The sequence below is a fragment of the Anopheles cruzii genome, chromosome 2 (assembly GCF_943734635.1).
Source record: "Anopheles cruzii chromosome 2, idAnoCruzAS_RS32_06, whole genome shotgun sequence".
NCBI lineage: Eukaryota > Metazoa > Arthropoda > Insecta > Diptera > Culicidae > Anopheles > Anopheles cruzii.
The window spans coordinates 22,751,767-22,766,640 of record NC_069144.1 but is presented as its reverse complement, the minus strand read 5'-3'; the positions used below and the strand labels follow the sequence as shown (position 1 = coordinate 22,766,640).

At 46.9% G+C, this 14,874-nt stretch overlaps 1 protein-coding gene across 1 annotated transcript in view; it reads right to left on the bottom strand.

Annotated features, from left to right (window-relative positions):
* Positions 1 to 4,679, bottom strand: part of LOC128277535 (pro-resilin) — a 25,132-nt gene extending 20,453 nt beyond the window's left edge. Inside the window, exon 1 of the mRNA XM_053016008.1 lies at positions 4,596 to 4,679. Within this exon, the coding sequence (XP_052871968.1) occupies positions 4,596 to 4,607 (12 nt within the window). The 5' untranslated portion in view covers positions 4,608 to 4,679. The remainder of the gene's footprint in view (positions 1 to 4,595) is intronic.
* Between the last annotated feature and the right edge of the window lie 10,195 nt (positions 4,680 to 14,874).

The window sequence follows — 14,874 nt, the reverse complement described above, 5'->3', positions numbered from 1 at the left end:
GTGGTAAAAGGCTAGGCTTTTGACAAATTTATCCAACGTAATAAAAAGCAGAAATAACCATCGGTGTACATGTTTCAGAAAATTGTATAAATCTGAGAGAAACACAATCGCTAACAATGGTCACGTTAATTGTATTTCCACGAGTAAGCATTCTTAATTCCTTTGGCATCGTTATCATAGTGCGACTGAACGATTGAGCGGTTTAAGCATGTTCTCACGTTAATCGGTCTGTCTCAGTCATTATACTGATTATTCATCGTATCAGATTGTAGTGCATGACTAATTTACATATCGTATCTAGAAATGTGATTCTGAAAGAGTATCAAACGTAATCGTTTTGTACAATAAATGTTCCCAAAATCACAGCAAGCAGATGAATCAAGTTTGGATGAAGTATTGTGGTCTTTTCTACAATTCTCATATCAATTACAGGTCAAGTCAATTAAGTCAGGACATTATAACATATCACTAAGATCAGCGAAAACCATAATTACTGAAGTGAATGCGAAAGCATTTATGAACTTGTTCATGAAAAACAATCCCGTATGAAGAGAATCTGCTTACCATGTCCCTTTAGAACCCTTTATCCTGAGCACAATCGTTTAATGTTAATCGTTTCATGTTCATCAGTTATGTCAATCAAACTCTTATAATTGGAACATACATTTTCCCATTGATTCAAACAAAGTATATAAAAGCGAGCGCCTTGAAAAACAACCAGAATGTTAAACATAAGTTCGTTCTCCGGTATACGACGTTAACGGATAAACTGTGGCAACATACGGCATCATGAGAAGCTTGCTTGTGCTTTTTGGTATCTGTTTGTGCTACACTCTCCACACATCGTTTGGGGTCAACTACTATTTCAATAATACGCCATCGCAAAGTACCCTACGCTTGACTAAATTCGTTTGCCTCGATGCACCCTATCAGCGGACGGTACTCAATTACTGCAAAACGATTCCTCGACGTAATCAATCGGCGACATTAAACGTGTCCCTTACCGTACCGGAAGTAGTTAATACTGTGTACTTCGTTGCAAAGATGGACTATAAGTATACGACGTGGCAACCTCTGTTACTCGATTTTAGAACAGAGGGTTGTGCGTTTGCAGCCCAAAATTACACGGATCCTTTGTCACCATATATATACTGGATAATGACGCAAATAGTTCCAGATATCCTCTACCCATGTCCTCAAGGGGTTCGTAGTTACAATCATTCAATGTAAGTTTTACAATTTGTTGTATTAAATACAAAATTCTACTTTATAGAACAAAACGTACAATTTACTCATCACCATGGACAGCAGCATTCTTCCCAGGTCGATTCCGACTGGTGAATACAGGTTGAAAATTTCATTTCTGTTCTTCGACAACGTGACATTATTTTCGATGCATGTGTTCCTTAATGTGAGGAGCAAAGGATTATTTCAATCCGTGATTGAGTGGTGATGATAATAAAATGAAGTTGGCTGAAACAAATATTCTGTTTTGCTTAACAATTGATCACAAAATGCACGCAAATGGTGGCTAAGGCCGACTTCGTTTCACTTTGAATGAATGATTTTACAAGACAAACGTCTTTTGATGTAGCATTTGGCTTTTGATATCGGAAAGGCTTTCTTTCTTTTGGAGCTGTGATTGGAAAGGTCACTGTCGGATATAAGGTTCGGTTCCGGTCCGGTAACATTAGATGCAGCATTTCTTGATTGAATTCTTGATTTGTTTTATGTGCAAGATAGCGGTACCCAGGTACCCACCGAGAAGCTACCGGTTCCGGATCCGGCAGCCAGACCTACGATGAGGTCGCGATCAGCAAGCTTCCGAACGTTCTGTGCATTTTAATCGTTGCTGATCTTCAAGACATACGTTGTGAATTGTAATTTATTCCTCATGCGCGTGGATCTGTTCGTGAGTTCAACACCTAGCACCCAGGGTCTATCTTTTGAGCGGTTAGCGCTGAGGATTCCAGAGGCATGACTCTCATGACATTGCATTCCTGGCTAAATATAGGCACCAGCCCGCCGGGTTCCTTTGATGCGCTTGACACGGTGACAGGTGACTCTAACAATAATTTGAATTTTGACGGTGGAAAACGAGCGACGTTGCCAGTGATCGGTGTTCCGCTGCGCTGGCAGTACACTAATGGCAGTTATTGTGGGAGCAGCATCAGATGCCACCCCATCCACCAGTCTGATGTGGTGGCATCTGATGAAATTAACAGCTATTCGGTAAATGAGAGCGAAATTTGTTTCCCGGTAGTCCAATTATAAAGCCTTCAACGGGTTGAAAGCGTACGGCATGAGGGTGATCCAGATGGGGCGCTTTACAAGGGCACACATATCCGCTTACGAGCAACGTGATCGAACGATGAGGCATCGTTGGAAAGCCATTAGCATCCGTAAAACCCACACGCGCCCCTCGACGATGCCTTTCGATGCTGTAGCAGAAGGTTTGGTCCCTGCGGTTCGTGCGGTCTCGCGAGGGTCGCCTGTTCATTTTTCTATTTGGAGCCCGACACTTTGACATGGTTTAAATCGCAACCGGTGGCCGCCCGGTGGCGGTTTGAATGCTTGATGCCTCCAGCTAAGGGACAGGGAGCGAATGGATCGATTTCAAGCGCCTCCAGACGATGCGGTACGACAAAGTATCAATTAACTTTCGGTTTCGTTACAGGTTCTACATTTCCTGCGTGTTCCTGCGCTGTCCTCTGTTACTACAAAGCCTGGCAGAGCCGGAATAACGCACCGAAGTCGGTAAGTGAAGGTTGAGCCGCGCAGAGGAGCCTCGGAAATATATCCCTTGATCGATGGGTTGCACAATCGCGACCATGGTTTGCTGTCCTGGTCGTGAGCGGCAGCAGCATAGTTCTCAGTGGGCTTTCATGTTCGGTATGCAACAGATTAACAATGCGCACCTCAAATGTAGCATCCAAGTGGAAGATGTATCCGTTAGTTACTTAGCCATTTCGGCCTGGTGTCGATGTTGGAATTTCGGTTTTCATCCAAATGAATCATTTTTCACTGAGGCGCGTCGTTCATAGCTGACAAACACTTGACACCCGACAATGAATATGTCGACAAAATAGCTGTAGTTTAAATTCATCTGAGTTAAGATGATTACTGGTAGTAAACTAAAGGCGTACATCGACTATACTACTGCCGATTAAAGGTGCCACAGCATAATAGATTCTCGTGCCAGGTCCCGAGAAGCTGCGCAGTTGAAGTGGCAATAAATTATGGTTTATGGTTTGACAGCAATTGGAGCCTGATCGTAAAGTAACATTTATACAACCTCATTACTCGTCACTCGTGGCAATGAAATATAGAGGTGCTACCCAGTTCGGCCAGCTGCTTATGGTCAGCCGGAAACAATATAAAGACATTGTTCATTTTCTTTTGTTTCTCTTCCAGGAGGTTTTCAGACGGCGGCTTACGGCCGCCAATAGATTTGTGTTGGTGGAAATGGGCAAAAACCCAGTACCCCTTCGACGCCAATAGTGCTCAGAGGATTGCACGAACCGAAGCTCAAGAGTGGACCAGGACCACGGAGAAACCAATCTGCCGGCGGATCCCCCTGACGACGGTTCGACACGGACACGAGGCACATTGGTCATAATTTTTAATGGTACATTATTAACGTCCATAAAAGCCACTGCATTGAACTATGATGCTCCGAGGTGAATGTAACATCATTTTGCTGTTCCTCCTTTTTTATTACTTTGCATGCTGGTGCTGGTCATATGTTGCTGGTTCAATTGTTCCGTACAAATTGAAAAATTTGCACAATCCAGTAGCAGACTCGTGAGTCTCAATATCTCAATGGTAACGCTGACTTCACTCCGCAGTTGTGGTTACCGAAAATGTTGCCATAAAACTATGTCAGGCAATTATTAACCGCCAGTTCAGTGGGTGCCAGTGACACGATTTGGCCCAGTTGTTTCTTATCCATTGAATATTTTTTCATGCGTTAAAGCCACCTGTTAAAAGACAACCCACCAGGTGAAGTTGGATAACAGATCAAAAAACAGGTGAGTGGTCAGCGCGCTAAGCGAACGAATCACGCGCTGGAGCGTGTGAAGCAACAAAGCATCTCGTAAGATTTGCGGTAAAGTTTGAATTTCAATGATGTTTTCTAACTTTCTTTCCAAATTTTTTCTTGCCAATTCGGTACACTCCTAATTTGTAGTGCAGCTTGGACCATTTCTGTAATTATTTAACCTTTCAAAATCTGATAGCGGAAATAATTGTGTAAGCATGAAGAGCTTGAATGAAACAACGAGAATGCTGCACAAATCTTTATGCATATAAAAACATAGTTATTGGACCTCTTTTGCATCGTTCTACAGTCACAGATACTGCCAAATGGTATGTTCCACCTTGTCCATGTTATGCTGGTTATCAGCTGAAGCTTTCGTGGTAAGTGCCACTAACGTATTTACACTACCGAACACTGAAACTGTTGGTCTCACGTGGAGTGCTTCCTGTGTCTCCAATAAACAGTTTTTAAACTTATTTTAACGACACTATAGTTCGTGGTCTTTGTGGATCCCACATCATTGTGCACTTAAATTACTCGCTGGCGCACTACTCACCACAAACTTCATCGTTGCTGCTTTCGAGAAACTACAAAATCACTTCACTTGACGGACGGGTTCGGGTTCTCGGTCGAGAACTGTGTACTTCACGCACTTTGCTGGCTGGAGAATACCGGATGTGCTCACGAGCGTATCCTGTGGTCGACTATTGCTCCGCTCGTCACCGTGGCCAACCTTTATGCGAACTGCCTCGGTCCGGTCCGGTCGGGGGGCCCACCGTGTTCTACCCCACTGGCGGGGTTTGGGTTTGAAATTATGTGTGTCTCGGATTGTCTATTTCTTTTTGCCTCGTTTTGGGGTCCGATGCGCCACAACCTACACCGAGAAGCAAACATGAAGCGTAGCAGCCGCAGCAGCAACAGCAACAAAAAACCACAAACAATACCACCAAGTGAACCCGACTGCCCGGAGATTGGCCGATGTTGCTGTGTAGCGCTACAACCACCCGGCTTGCGGTGGGCTCGTCGGAAGATGCTCAGCTCAGCTGTTAATATGACGCCAGTAATTGCGCTACCATCTCTACCGGCATGCCGGGGGGGTGCCACGGACCCCATGAAGTGTGCCGGCGCATCCGTACACGTGAAAGGCAGCCTCGGCGCCTAACAAAGTTGTAGTTGCGCTGCGCCGAAGCTCGCACACTGCTGTAGCTTCTGCTTCGGTTTGAAGGAAAACCCGCGGCCGAAGCCCGACCCGACCGAGCAAATTCCGTTCGTCGTGAGCAAGGTTCATGATCGTCGTAGACGATCGTATAGCATCCGCAGCGTATAGTAGCACACTCCAGCGGTTTGTTGGAGACAGCGGCTTCGTCACTCAGCGACGCACTTGACGGAGGCTCGCAGTGCGCCTCAGATGAGCGACAGCTAACGGCGCGCCAATATATACTAAGCTTCGTCCAACAGTATACTAAGCTCCGTCATTGGCTGAGAGGTTCATTCCGATGTACTACAAGAAGCTTTCGAAGTAGTAGGATCGCGTCGTGCAGCGAGAGCTGCCACGGGCACCAACGGATGCACTCGAAAATGGATGGATTCGAAAATGGATGCTTTTTCAACGAACGGACCGAAGCGAAATTGGCAGAAACCTGGAGCTGGAACTCTGGCACTTCTACTGACTCTACTTCTGGCTGTCGTAGAAAGCTTTGTCGTTACCTATTTGACGTGTTTGTTTGTAAAATAACTGCACTGCTCTGTAGTGCTGATCTGTATTTTAGCCAAAGTATATTGAACAATTTGTGTCTAAAGGCAGGCCATTGTCTTTGGAGTGGTTTGAAACATTACTCGTTCAGGTGATGCACCTACATTGGTTTCTCTTTAAACTTTTGTTTGTTCCCTGTAAATTACTTACTTGATTTACTTACTTTTTTCTCTAACCTTTTCATTTTGAATGTTCTTTTCATTACACTTTCATAACGTTTACTCGTTTTGCAATTTATTTTAACTTTCAATATAAAACTTTATTTATTTCAACACTATTCGAATCTCAATCAACTTATAGCAATATTATAATTAGTATTACGAATTGTGAAACTAGATGTATTTTTTGCAAAACGGGAACATTCCATACAATATCTGCCCTTCACGAGTCCCTCTGTATTCTTCATCATTTCAAGGATTACGAGCTTACGAAAGACTGCTTCGCAGCCAGGTAGCTAACTTAGCTCCGCGTAATAAAGATAATAAAACTGTAAATATTTACGATGCTTGTAGAATCAGGCCCACACACGCGAACGGCTTACCAGAGCGCATGCCACCGGTTATCATGGCTGCGCTTCTGCTTCCCCCCCCCCCCCAAGGCAGGTCACCCAAAGGTTAATCGGGACTCGCCAAACTCCGCATCGTGATGATCATGAATTGATGATCCGAATGATGATTCGAACGCGAATCAATCGTCGGGAACTGGCGGGCCGGTTTCTTTTGGTGCCTTTAGTGGGTGACCGGATCGGTGCCGTCCAATAGCGCTAACCTTCACCATCAAAATACTATAAATCGACCGACGAATCGCTTCGAATTAAAACGCAACAACCATGACAGCATCCATCTCCGTTTTCTGCATCACCGGGAGGTCAACTTTCGTAGTTTTGATTTTTTTCTCTGCTCCTTCCTGCGTCCAACCTACGGTTGCAATCTCTCGTGGAGGCCTTCATCTTGGAAGGTTTCTTCCCAAAACACTCACTCACCGGCACCGGGGTACCATCACCAAGCAGGCATCGGCACCGGCCAAGTACTTGCCGGTCGGACAAACGATATTAAGCAAAATTTCATTTTAAGATTTTTATGGTTCGGTAAGTGAGCCAATCGCGCTTAACCTTTTGGGCCGAAAATAATGCTGCGTCCTTGCGAAAATGCGCCTCTCCGCCAAGTGATAGTCGGTCCAGTCTGCTCGTTTTGAGTGCTGAAATACATTCTCTTTTAGTCTGCCATTTTGTGGCTCATCCTTGCTGATCTGCCATTTGAGCTCTTCACAACAAGGTGGCGAACCGCGTAAATTTAGTAATTTAGAATAACGTTTACCAAGATAGAAGTGTTCTAAAGCCTTCCATTCTCAAGCTCTATATCCAAGACACCTGAGTGTGTGTCTGTGTGGTCTGCCCTCTGTCGTTACGCAATTCTTCATCTCACATGCTCACCACGCCGACGAGAGAAAGAATTCGCAGTGTGTACCGTTCTTGGCGTAATTCTTGGAGCTGACAGAGCTCTAAGGGCTCGCGGTGGCATTTAGAGCGATCAAAACAGACGAAAATCGTGACTTCTGCTGGCAACGAACCCCGAGCCCGTCACATACCGTTCAGTTCTCGTTCTACTGCTACGGACCGGTGTTCGATCTCCACCCAGTCAAAGTCTTCAACTGCGCACCTGAGACCATCCTGCAAGGGAGAGAAGAGATCTTCCTCGTTGGGTGCTCTTTTATCTTTTCCGATCTACCGAACGAGGGTCGTACCATGGCAATAGATGGGCTTCTGAAGGTTGCACAGAATTCCGATTAGTAGTTGGGGCCGAATTGGTTTAAGGTGTGACATCCGGAATCGAAGTCTCCGAGCTTCGTGCCGCTAAATCTATGAACATCCTACCATCTTTATCATCTGCGAAGGTGTTAGTTCGTGGGGCACTATGGTGCCGAAATGTTGCTGCTTCCGGCTCATGTGAGTTGGAATCTGAAACAAGGGCCGACCTAACAAGTGGCACACATGTTTCGACATTGGTGACGGAGTTCTGACCTTAGGTCATGCAGCGAAATAAAATAATAATGACCTCGGCAGCTAACTCCGACTGGTGGTTTGTAAATTAACCTATTTGATAATTAGCCAACTGATGCTTATCGGGATTTCCCACCGCCCTTCCCATATGCCGGTGGCGCTGCGAGTCATTTGATGGCCCATTGCGAACCCAAGCTTTCTAGGGATGCCGAGGGACTACCGGGCCCCAAGTGTCGGTGATACAATCGGACCATGATGATTTTTACACGGCATTTGACGGCTAGTTGCTTCTGAGAATATGCTCATTCGGAGCCATATGCTTGCATCAAGGCACGGCCCGAGGTGACCGTTTTTCGCACCCACGCTTTTGCATTTGTTTTGTTTCCGCCCTCGTAATGTGTCAGTGATGAACTGACAGATTTAATTATGTTCAAGGTTTGACCTACAGATTTTTTATTGCGGTAATTGTTTACTCTACTGACAGTTAAGACACCGTCTTGGGACGTGACGGTGAAATTACTAATGCAGTGGCAGTTCGCGATTTTGTGATGAAAGATTTATTTTAGAACATTCCAAGTAGCACTATTCCATTGAAGTGGAAGTAAATATGGCAATTTAGCTCATTATCTGCCACTTGTTGAGGATACAGCAGTTACTATTTTTTATAGTTATTTGAAGTCCTGTCCTTTTACTCCTGGTTCGGATCCTTCAGAATGTTCACAGTAATCTACATCTTCTTTTAAGAACCAATTATTTTGGACAAGTTCCAACCGAAGTCCATTATTACTTCTTACAAATATTAGTCGCTTATCAAGGTGTCTTCCAACTTATATTCTTCCATAGGATTTCACTGGAATTTGTATAAGAATTTAACCTTTTTATATTATCATTTGTCGTTCTCTTTTCATGCCAAAATTTTGTGCCAAAGGTATCGAAATGGAACTAAGTCAAATTAAACGTCTTTAGACCGTTAATATTGTGCCCCAGTCAATCTCTGTTATTCGTATCTTCATCGTGTTAGGCTTGGCTGGCGGGGTGCGACATCTAAAAGATCTTTCTCATTCTGATTCTCATTTGAGCAGAAACGAACCAAAAAAAAATACCGTAATCAATCATATGATCGCCACATTCAATCACTGTTTCATTATTGAATGTCTTTCAGCAAACCGTTCAGTTCCGGGCAGACCTAACAACTGCGCTTTCCTTCTTATACATAACAGCCCGATCGTAATCCGAAAGCCTAAGCCATCTGTCGGCCGTGACTGTCCAAATCGGCTGACGTAACGCGCCAATGAATGGTTCTTAATATGGCTGATTGATTTAATAAGCGATCAAGATCGCTTCCGATCGATGGTCGCTCGCTTGGACCAGAACGTGCCAAAGAGGCAGGAAAAAGCGGACGAAAATTTGCTGATGATGCTGATGTGACGCCACCAAACGTGGAGGATGGCCAGCAAAAACCCACACACACACACTTGCCCCGAAGCCCTTGCCTTCAAATTTTGATAATGACACGTGACCAACGCAAATCTGGGACCTCGGTCATGAATTTATGATTCTGAAGGTGTTTTCTGCTCTCCGTCTGCCTCTCCCTCTAAATCTTTCTCTCCGCGAGGAACCTTTTAATGTTGTTTTTGCGCTTGGAACCTTTAAGTAGCATGCAACAACGTTAATTACCATCGATTGTCTATGGATGGGCGAAGTGGCGCGCAAGACTTCTTCACTCGGAAGCGTCCATCTCCAGCGATGTCCGGTCGCGGGCGCCGGTGAAGAGGCTGCTGAAGAAGCTGTTGACCCGAGGGCAAACCGTGCGGCTCGCGGCCACTGCTGGGTCCAAGACCAATGCCAAGGGGCTATCAGATCCGGTCGATCAGCCCCGGAACAGCTGGGGCCCAACAGGGAACGCGTTTGGGCCCCCCCCCGAATGTGGTTCACTTGCAGCCCCGGAGCAGCCCCGCGAAGCTGCGATCCCTGTCGGTGACCTTTCGCCGGGTGCCCCGCGCTTAAATCATCCGGCATCGGGCATCAGATTCGCCTCCCGAACGGATGGACTCCCTCCCGGACCGGCAATCGGTTCTACGCCGGTGGCCTTGATCTTCTCACCGCTACAACGATTCGTGGCGCCCGGCGCGAAACGTTCGCACCGATCGCAATCAAATTCGCGAATTCCGTTCGCCATCAGCCGTCGCCGTTGCCTTGCTGCGTAGTGTTTTTGCTCTTTGGCACCGCGGCGGTGGCGGCGGCGGCGCCAAAGGCTCGCCAGCCGCTCTCTAATTATCCAGTTTCGGAATGCATCTTGCCGCTCACCGGTGCCGGTGGTAATACGGCCCGTCTTAGTTTGGGCTCTGTCGGGACGTTTCTGCAACTTCCGATCCAAGGCTGATCGCCGTCGCTGACTGCGGCCTTTTTGCGACGGCGGGATTTTTGGCGAGTGCCCGCACTTTATCCCACTGTGCGCCGTGCACAATGGGAGAGGCCTCAGAGAGACGGAGCGATTAATTTGTACCGTTCGGATCATGCTTCATCCGGCAGAGTCGGGTGACTTCTTCGTTTGGGACACTAAATTGGGCCGCATTCTTTGCGCGACCGACTTCACGACTGCCGGGTTTGCGGTTTCAGGTGGATTGCTGGGTAGCACTGGGAAAATTACGGTGCTGCTTTCAACACCGTGGGTTTTGTTTGGTTTGGGCTCGAAATAGAAATTTAACTACTGCGCGCCGATTGCGGCTCCCGGGTTTTGGGTGATCATCGCATTCCCAGAAATGGCTCCCGCCATTTCGTTTTGTGCAAATTTATTACTCACTTTGTAGATCACTTTTAACGACGATTGCGCGTTCTGATCAAGTTAATTGTGGCGAAATACTGACAGGCCTTTCGCAGGTCCACGGAATTGGTCACCAACTACAATTGACGACAAGCTTGGCGTTTTGTCAATAAAATTTGTCAATAAATCTCTCTCTCACTCTCTACTTCTCTTTGTCTTTATTAAAATCGTGTCCAACTTCTGTCCACTGTTTGACAACTACTGGGTTCTTCAATAAGTTTTGCGCTTCAATATAGGAATTAATTTTGTTATGTTGGTACACTCTTCATTCGAACTTCACACAGTTTCACACAGTGCAGCGATTGAAGTTGAATTAGGTTAGCATCAGGTTTTTGAGATACGAAAGGAATTTTGTTTGTGGATAACTTCCAATCTGGTAAAACAATAAGTTCTGAATATTTTTATAACCTTTTGGACCAGCTGAAGGAGAAAATTCATGAAAAAAGGCCCGGTTTGCATATGAAAAAAGTACTTTTTCATCCGGACAATGTAACGTTCACAAGAATTCGAAATGTTGGATCATCCACCGTATTCACCAAATTTGGCCACTGGTGACTTCCATCTGTTTCCAGACCTAAAGAAATGCTTGCGTGGAAAACATTTTTCTTCAAATGATGAGGTCGTAACAGCCCCGGAAGCGTATTCGGCAACCCTTCCAGATTCTCACTTCAGGGATGGAATTCATAAATTGGAATCTAGTTGGACCAAGTGCATTGATATTCAGGGAGACCATACTGAACAATAAAGTGTCAATAAAGTTTGAAATCCATAAAATTGGGGTTTTCTTATCCAACCGCAAAACTACTTGAACACCCTTGGTAGGAAAGAGGAGCAACAGAGTGACGAGACTTGAACTCGGTGGTGGTGATCATCTGATTGACAGGTCGGCCCGCTGCTGCCAGGTAGGCTGTGCCGTTTGCTCGGCAGCGTAAAGTGCCCTACAAGAAATGGTGCTCGTTGATCGCCCGCTTCAGATTGAACAAATCATTTCCTAACGCGCTTCATTAACATTTGATGTACCGTGTGATTTAACGTCTAGATAGCTTTGCCAGAGGATGCTAACCACAACCGGTACCGTTTGTGGCGCTATGAGTTTTTCAATGCCAACTCCCATTTTTGGGTAACATATTGGGTTCTTTAAAGCCCAAACCACCCGATGATGGGCCACCGACGTGACCGTGACGTGTGGCGTACGTTGCCGTGGAATCCAATAGACAATCAAGCTCCAAGTCTGCGGGCCAGCGACACTGTACTACAGATAATATTTACATAATGTCTTCGGCCCACGGTTGTAGGGTGATCTATCTGTTACTTCTCGATCTTGCCCACCCGGTGAATGTGTTTCGAAATGTCCGTCACAAAAGCGCATTGATCACACGATCGCTGGAACCCATTGGTCAACCAGTCAACCCCAAATAAAACGTTTAACGGTTGTGTTGCTTGTTTTTTTCCTCTTTGTCCACTTGGCGTACTTGGCGGCCCACGATGCGGTGAAAAATAGCTCATTACACTGTTTATTTTATTATTGTTCCTTTTTTGCGCTGCCCCTACCGACCGAAAGTACGGTCGAGATCGGAGCGGAGAGAATTATTAATCGAAAATGCCCCATTGCCCACGAGTCTTCCGAACCCCGCGAGGGCTTATTAAGGGCGAGCGGTGGGCGAGGAGAGTAAAATCGATTTACTTTACGCCATTTGCACCATTTTGGGGCAGCGAGAGGTGACCACCATTGTGGGCACGCGAACCACGCGAAGTTTCGGCTCCTCTTCAACCGTGGTGGCCGTTGTCGGCAATTTAGTTGGGCTGTCCCTTGCTAGCTGCCTGGAACTCTGTATGGGTCTGGCTCGGCCATGTTGCGCAACCGCTCTGTCTAGCTAGCTTCGTAGGAAGCTTATGGGGAAACCTGGTGGGAAGATTCTCCTCCAGATTTGCGTAGAAAAATTGAACAATTACTTACTTCGCTCGCCTCACTCACGCGACGTCTCTTGGCGCCGATGGTCACCAACTTCAGAAGTACATTTTGAGCGTTCCGTGTCTTGGATCGAGCAGACAAACCTTTTTTGCCCCACAAACTCTCAGCGGCGAGCGAAAGGAAAAGCCACAACCAGACCAAAAAACATTTTGTAAGTCAAACACGATGCCAATCTTGGCATCGTTTGCTTGTGATCTCATTTACACCGCCGGTTGGTTCGCGGTTCGGCAACTGCCGTGCGGATGCCCCAGCGCCAGTTCCACAATCGGGTGGAGCAATTGCGGGCGCGTAGCTCGGTAAAGATGAGCACCGGGTGCCCGGGAGCCAGTAACTGGCTAGTGATGGTAATTGAAATGCTGTGCCTTTGGGAAGCCCAGACTCAATACCCACAATCGGTGGGTAGGTGGCGACCGATTTTATGGAAAGTCGCAAGATGAACTCAGCAAGTCCTATGTTTACATTGCTGCGGGCTAGACATATCTTGGCCAGAAAGGCCACTGATTGGAAACGTTACCTAACGACACTGCGTTGGGTTAGCAATTTAAGTCTACGGGCATTCCAATATAGGACACCGACCATGCATATAGGATCTGTAACCGTTATTTTCGATTTCGATTTGGCCACCACTACACTTTGCCGTTAGTTACATTATTTACATAGTTCCACTCTGTGTAGGGTATTACGTGGTATGTACAAGACATATCACCAATTCCTATTGTTTTTAAATTGTTTTTATTCAAGAACTAGCTACACCCGGCGTGCGTCGCCAGGCCTATTTTCATTCTCATTTTCCGATGATCCGGTGACGGAGAAAGGAGCAGACTTCCTGGTGACGTATCCGTAATTTTTGACAAAATCCGAAACCCGAAAACTCCAAAATTGCACTAGGGGAGCAGAAGCGACTAGTAGGTAGCACCAGTGACTTACATGCAATGTTGCACGCTGTAATACTTTTTTACTTACTGTACACTTTTGAAAAGACCTCGCATATCTCGGAGCCTTCATTCCCAGGATTGAACTAAATCTCAGATTAAGCTTGACAATGTAACGACTCTCATCGATAGTCAGCTGATTCGCTGAGAACCTCGTTGGGCATATTCGGTCCCAGTCAGGCTCGAAGCTAATGACACCAGTCACGACACCCAGCCCTAGCAGACCTGAGGGCACATTCTTCCGCACGTCACATAAATTCTGTGCGCCTTTTTTTCGGTTGCGACAGCTAATAAGGCCAGGATTACAAAACTCACCTTCCCCACGTGCACCGCCATCGCCATGCCGTGGGCCAGCCCTTGACAAACCTACCTCATTTTTCGCTATGCAAAACCTGACCGGCTGACATACATTAATCCGGCGAACTTGCGATCTCACCTGACTTCAAATTAGCCATCAAATATCCCGGCCTAGACGCGCGACGACGTCACCGAGGCGGTCGAGGAGAGAAACCGAACCATAAGCGCATTCCCACCATGTCGGGCACGGGGGCGAGGGGTCCTCCGTGCCCGCGACAGAGACGCCTCAGGCGCCACATCCACATCGTCCACATAGCACACATATCGAGAGACGTCTCCTCGGGAGTCGCGCCAAGTATTCGGACTCCCCGGACTGGAAGCAACGAACGAGAGCAGCAAACCCGACCACATCTTCTCGCAAGGAACGCACCTCTCTCGCTCTGCCTCTGGGCTTGGGCCTGATATTACCTTGATATTTATGTTTTAACAAATATTAATTCTCAACCATGTAGCAGCCACAGCACCACGCTGATCCGGGTGAGCATCGCTCCACTAAACGCCAGGCCTGTGTCTGTGTGTGTGTGTGTGGGAGAAGCTTTAGTTACGGTTCTGTACGCGGCCACTCCTTCGACCGGGAGGGCCATTTTCTATTAGTGGCTTCCACTCCGTGACGCGGAATGGCACGGCCGTGAGTGGATGCCAACATACTCCACCTGCTCCACTGGCAACCGATGCTCATGTTGGCTCTGGTCTCCCTCACGTGGCCCGCCACGGTCCACCCCGGACCCGGTCACATGCCCCTCGGCGCACACGTTCGCGCGCGCACCGATCTTCTTCTGCAGATGTGCCAGCGAGATTCGCGATCACACGTTTTGCGATCGAAAAGGCTTCGGCTTGCCTAGGTGGTGCCGATGCGCTTATTAGTAGCCGGGGCCCCGTCTTGGGCTGACTGAAAGTCGTTCGATCGTGCGCGCGCGCGCCGTCTCGCGCCGAGTGTTGATTCCGAATAAATCGATTTTTGAAAAGCTGAACCAGAATTCTAATCGCGCTAACCTTTC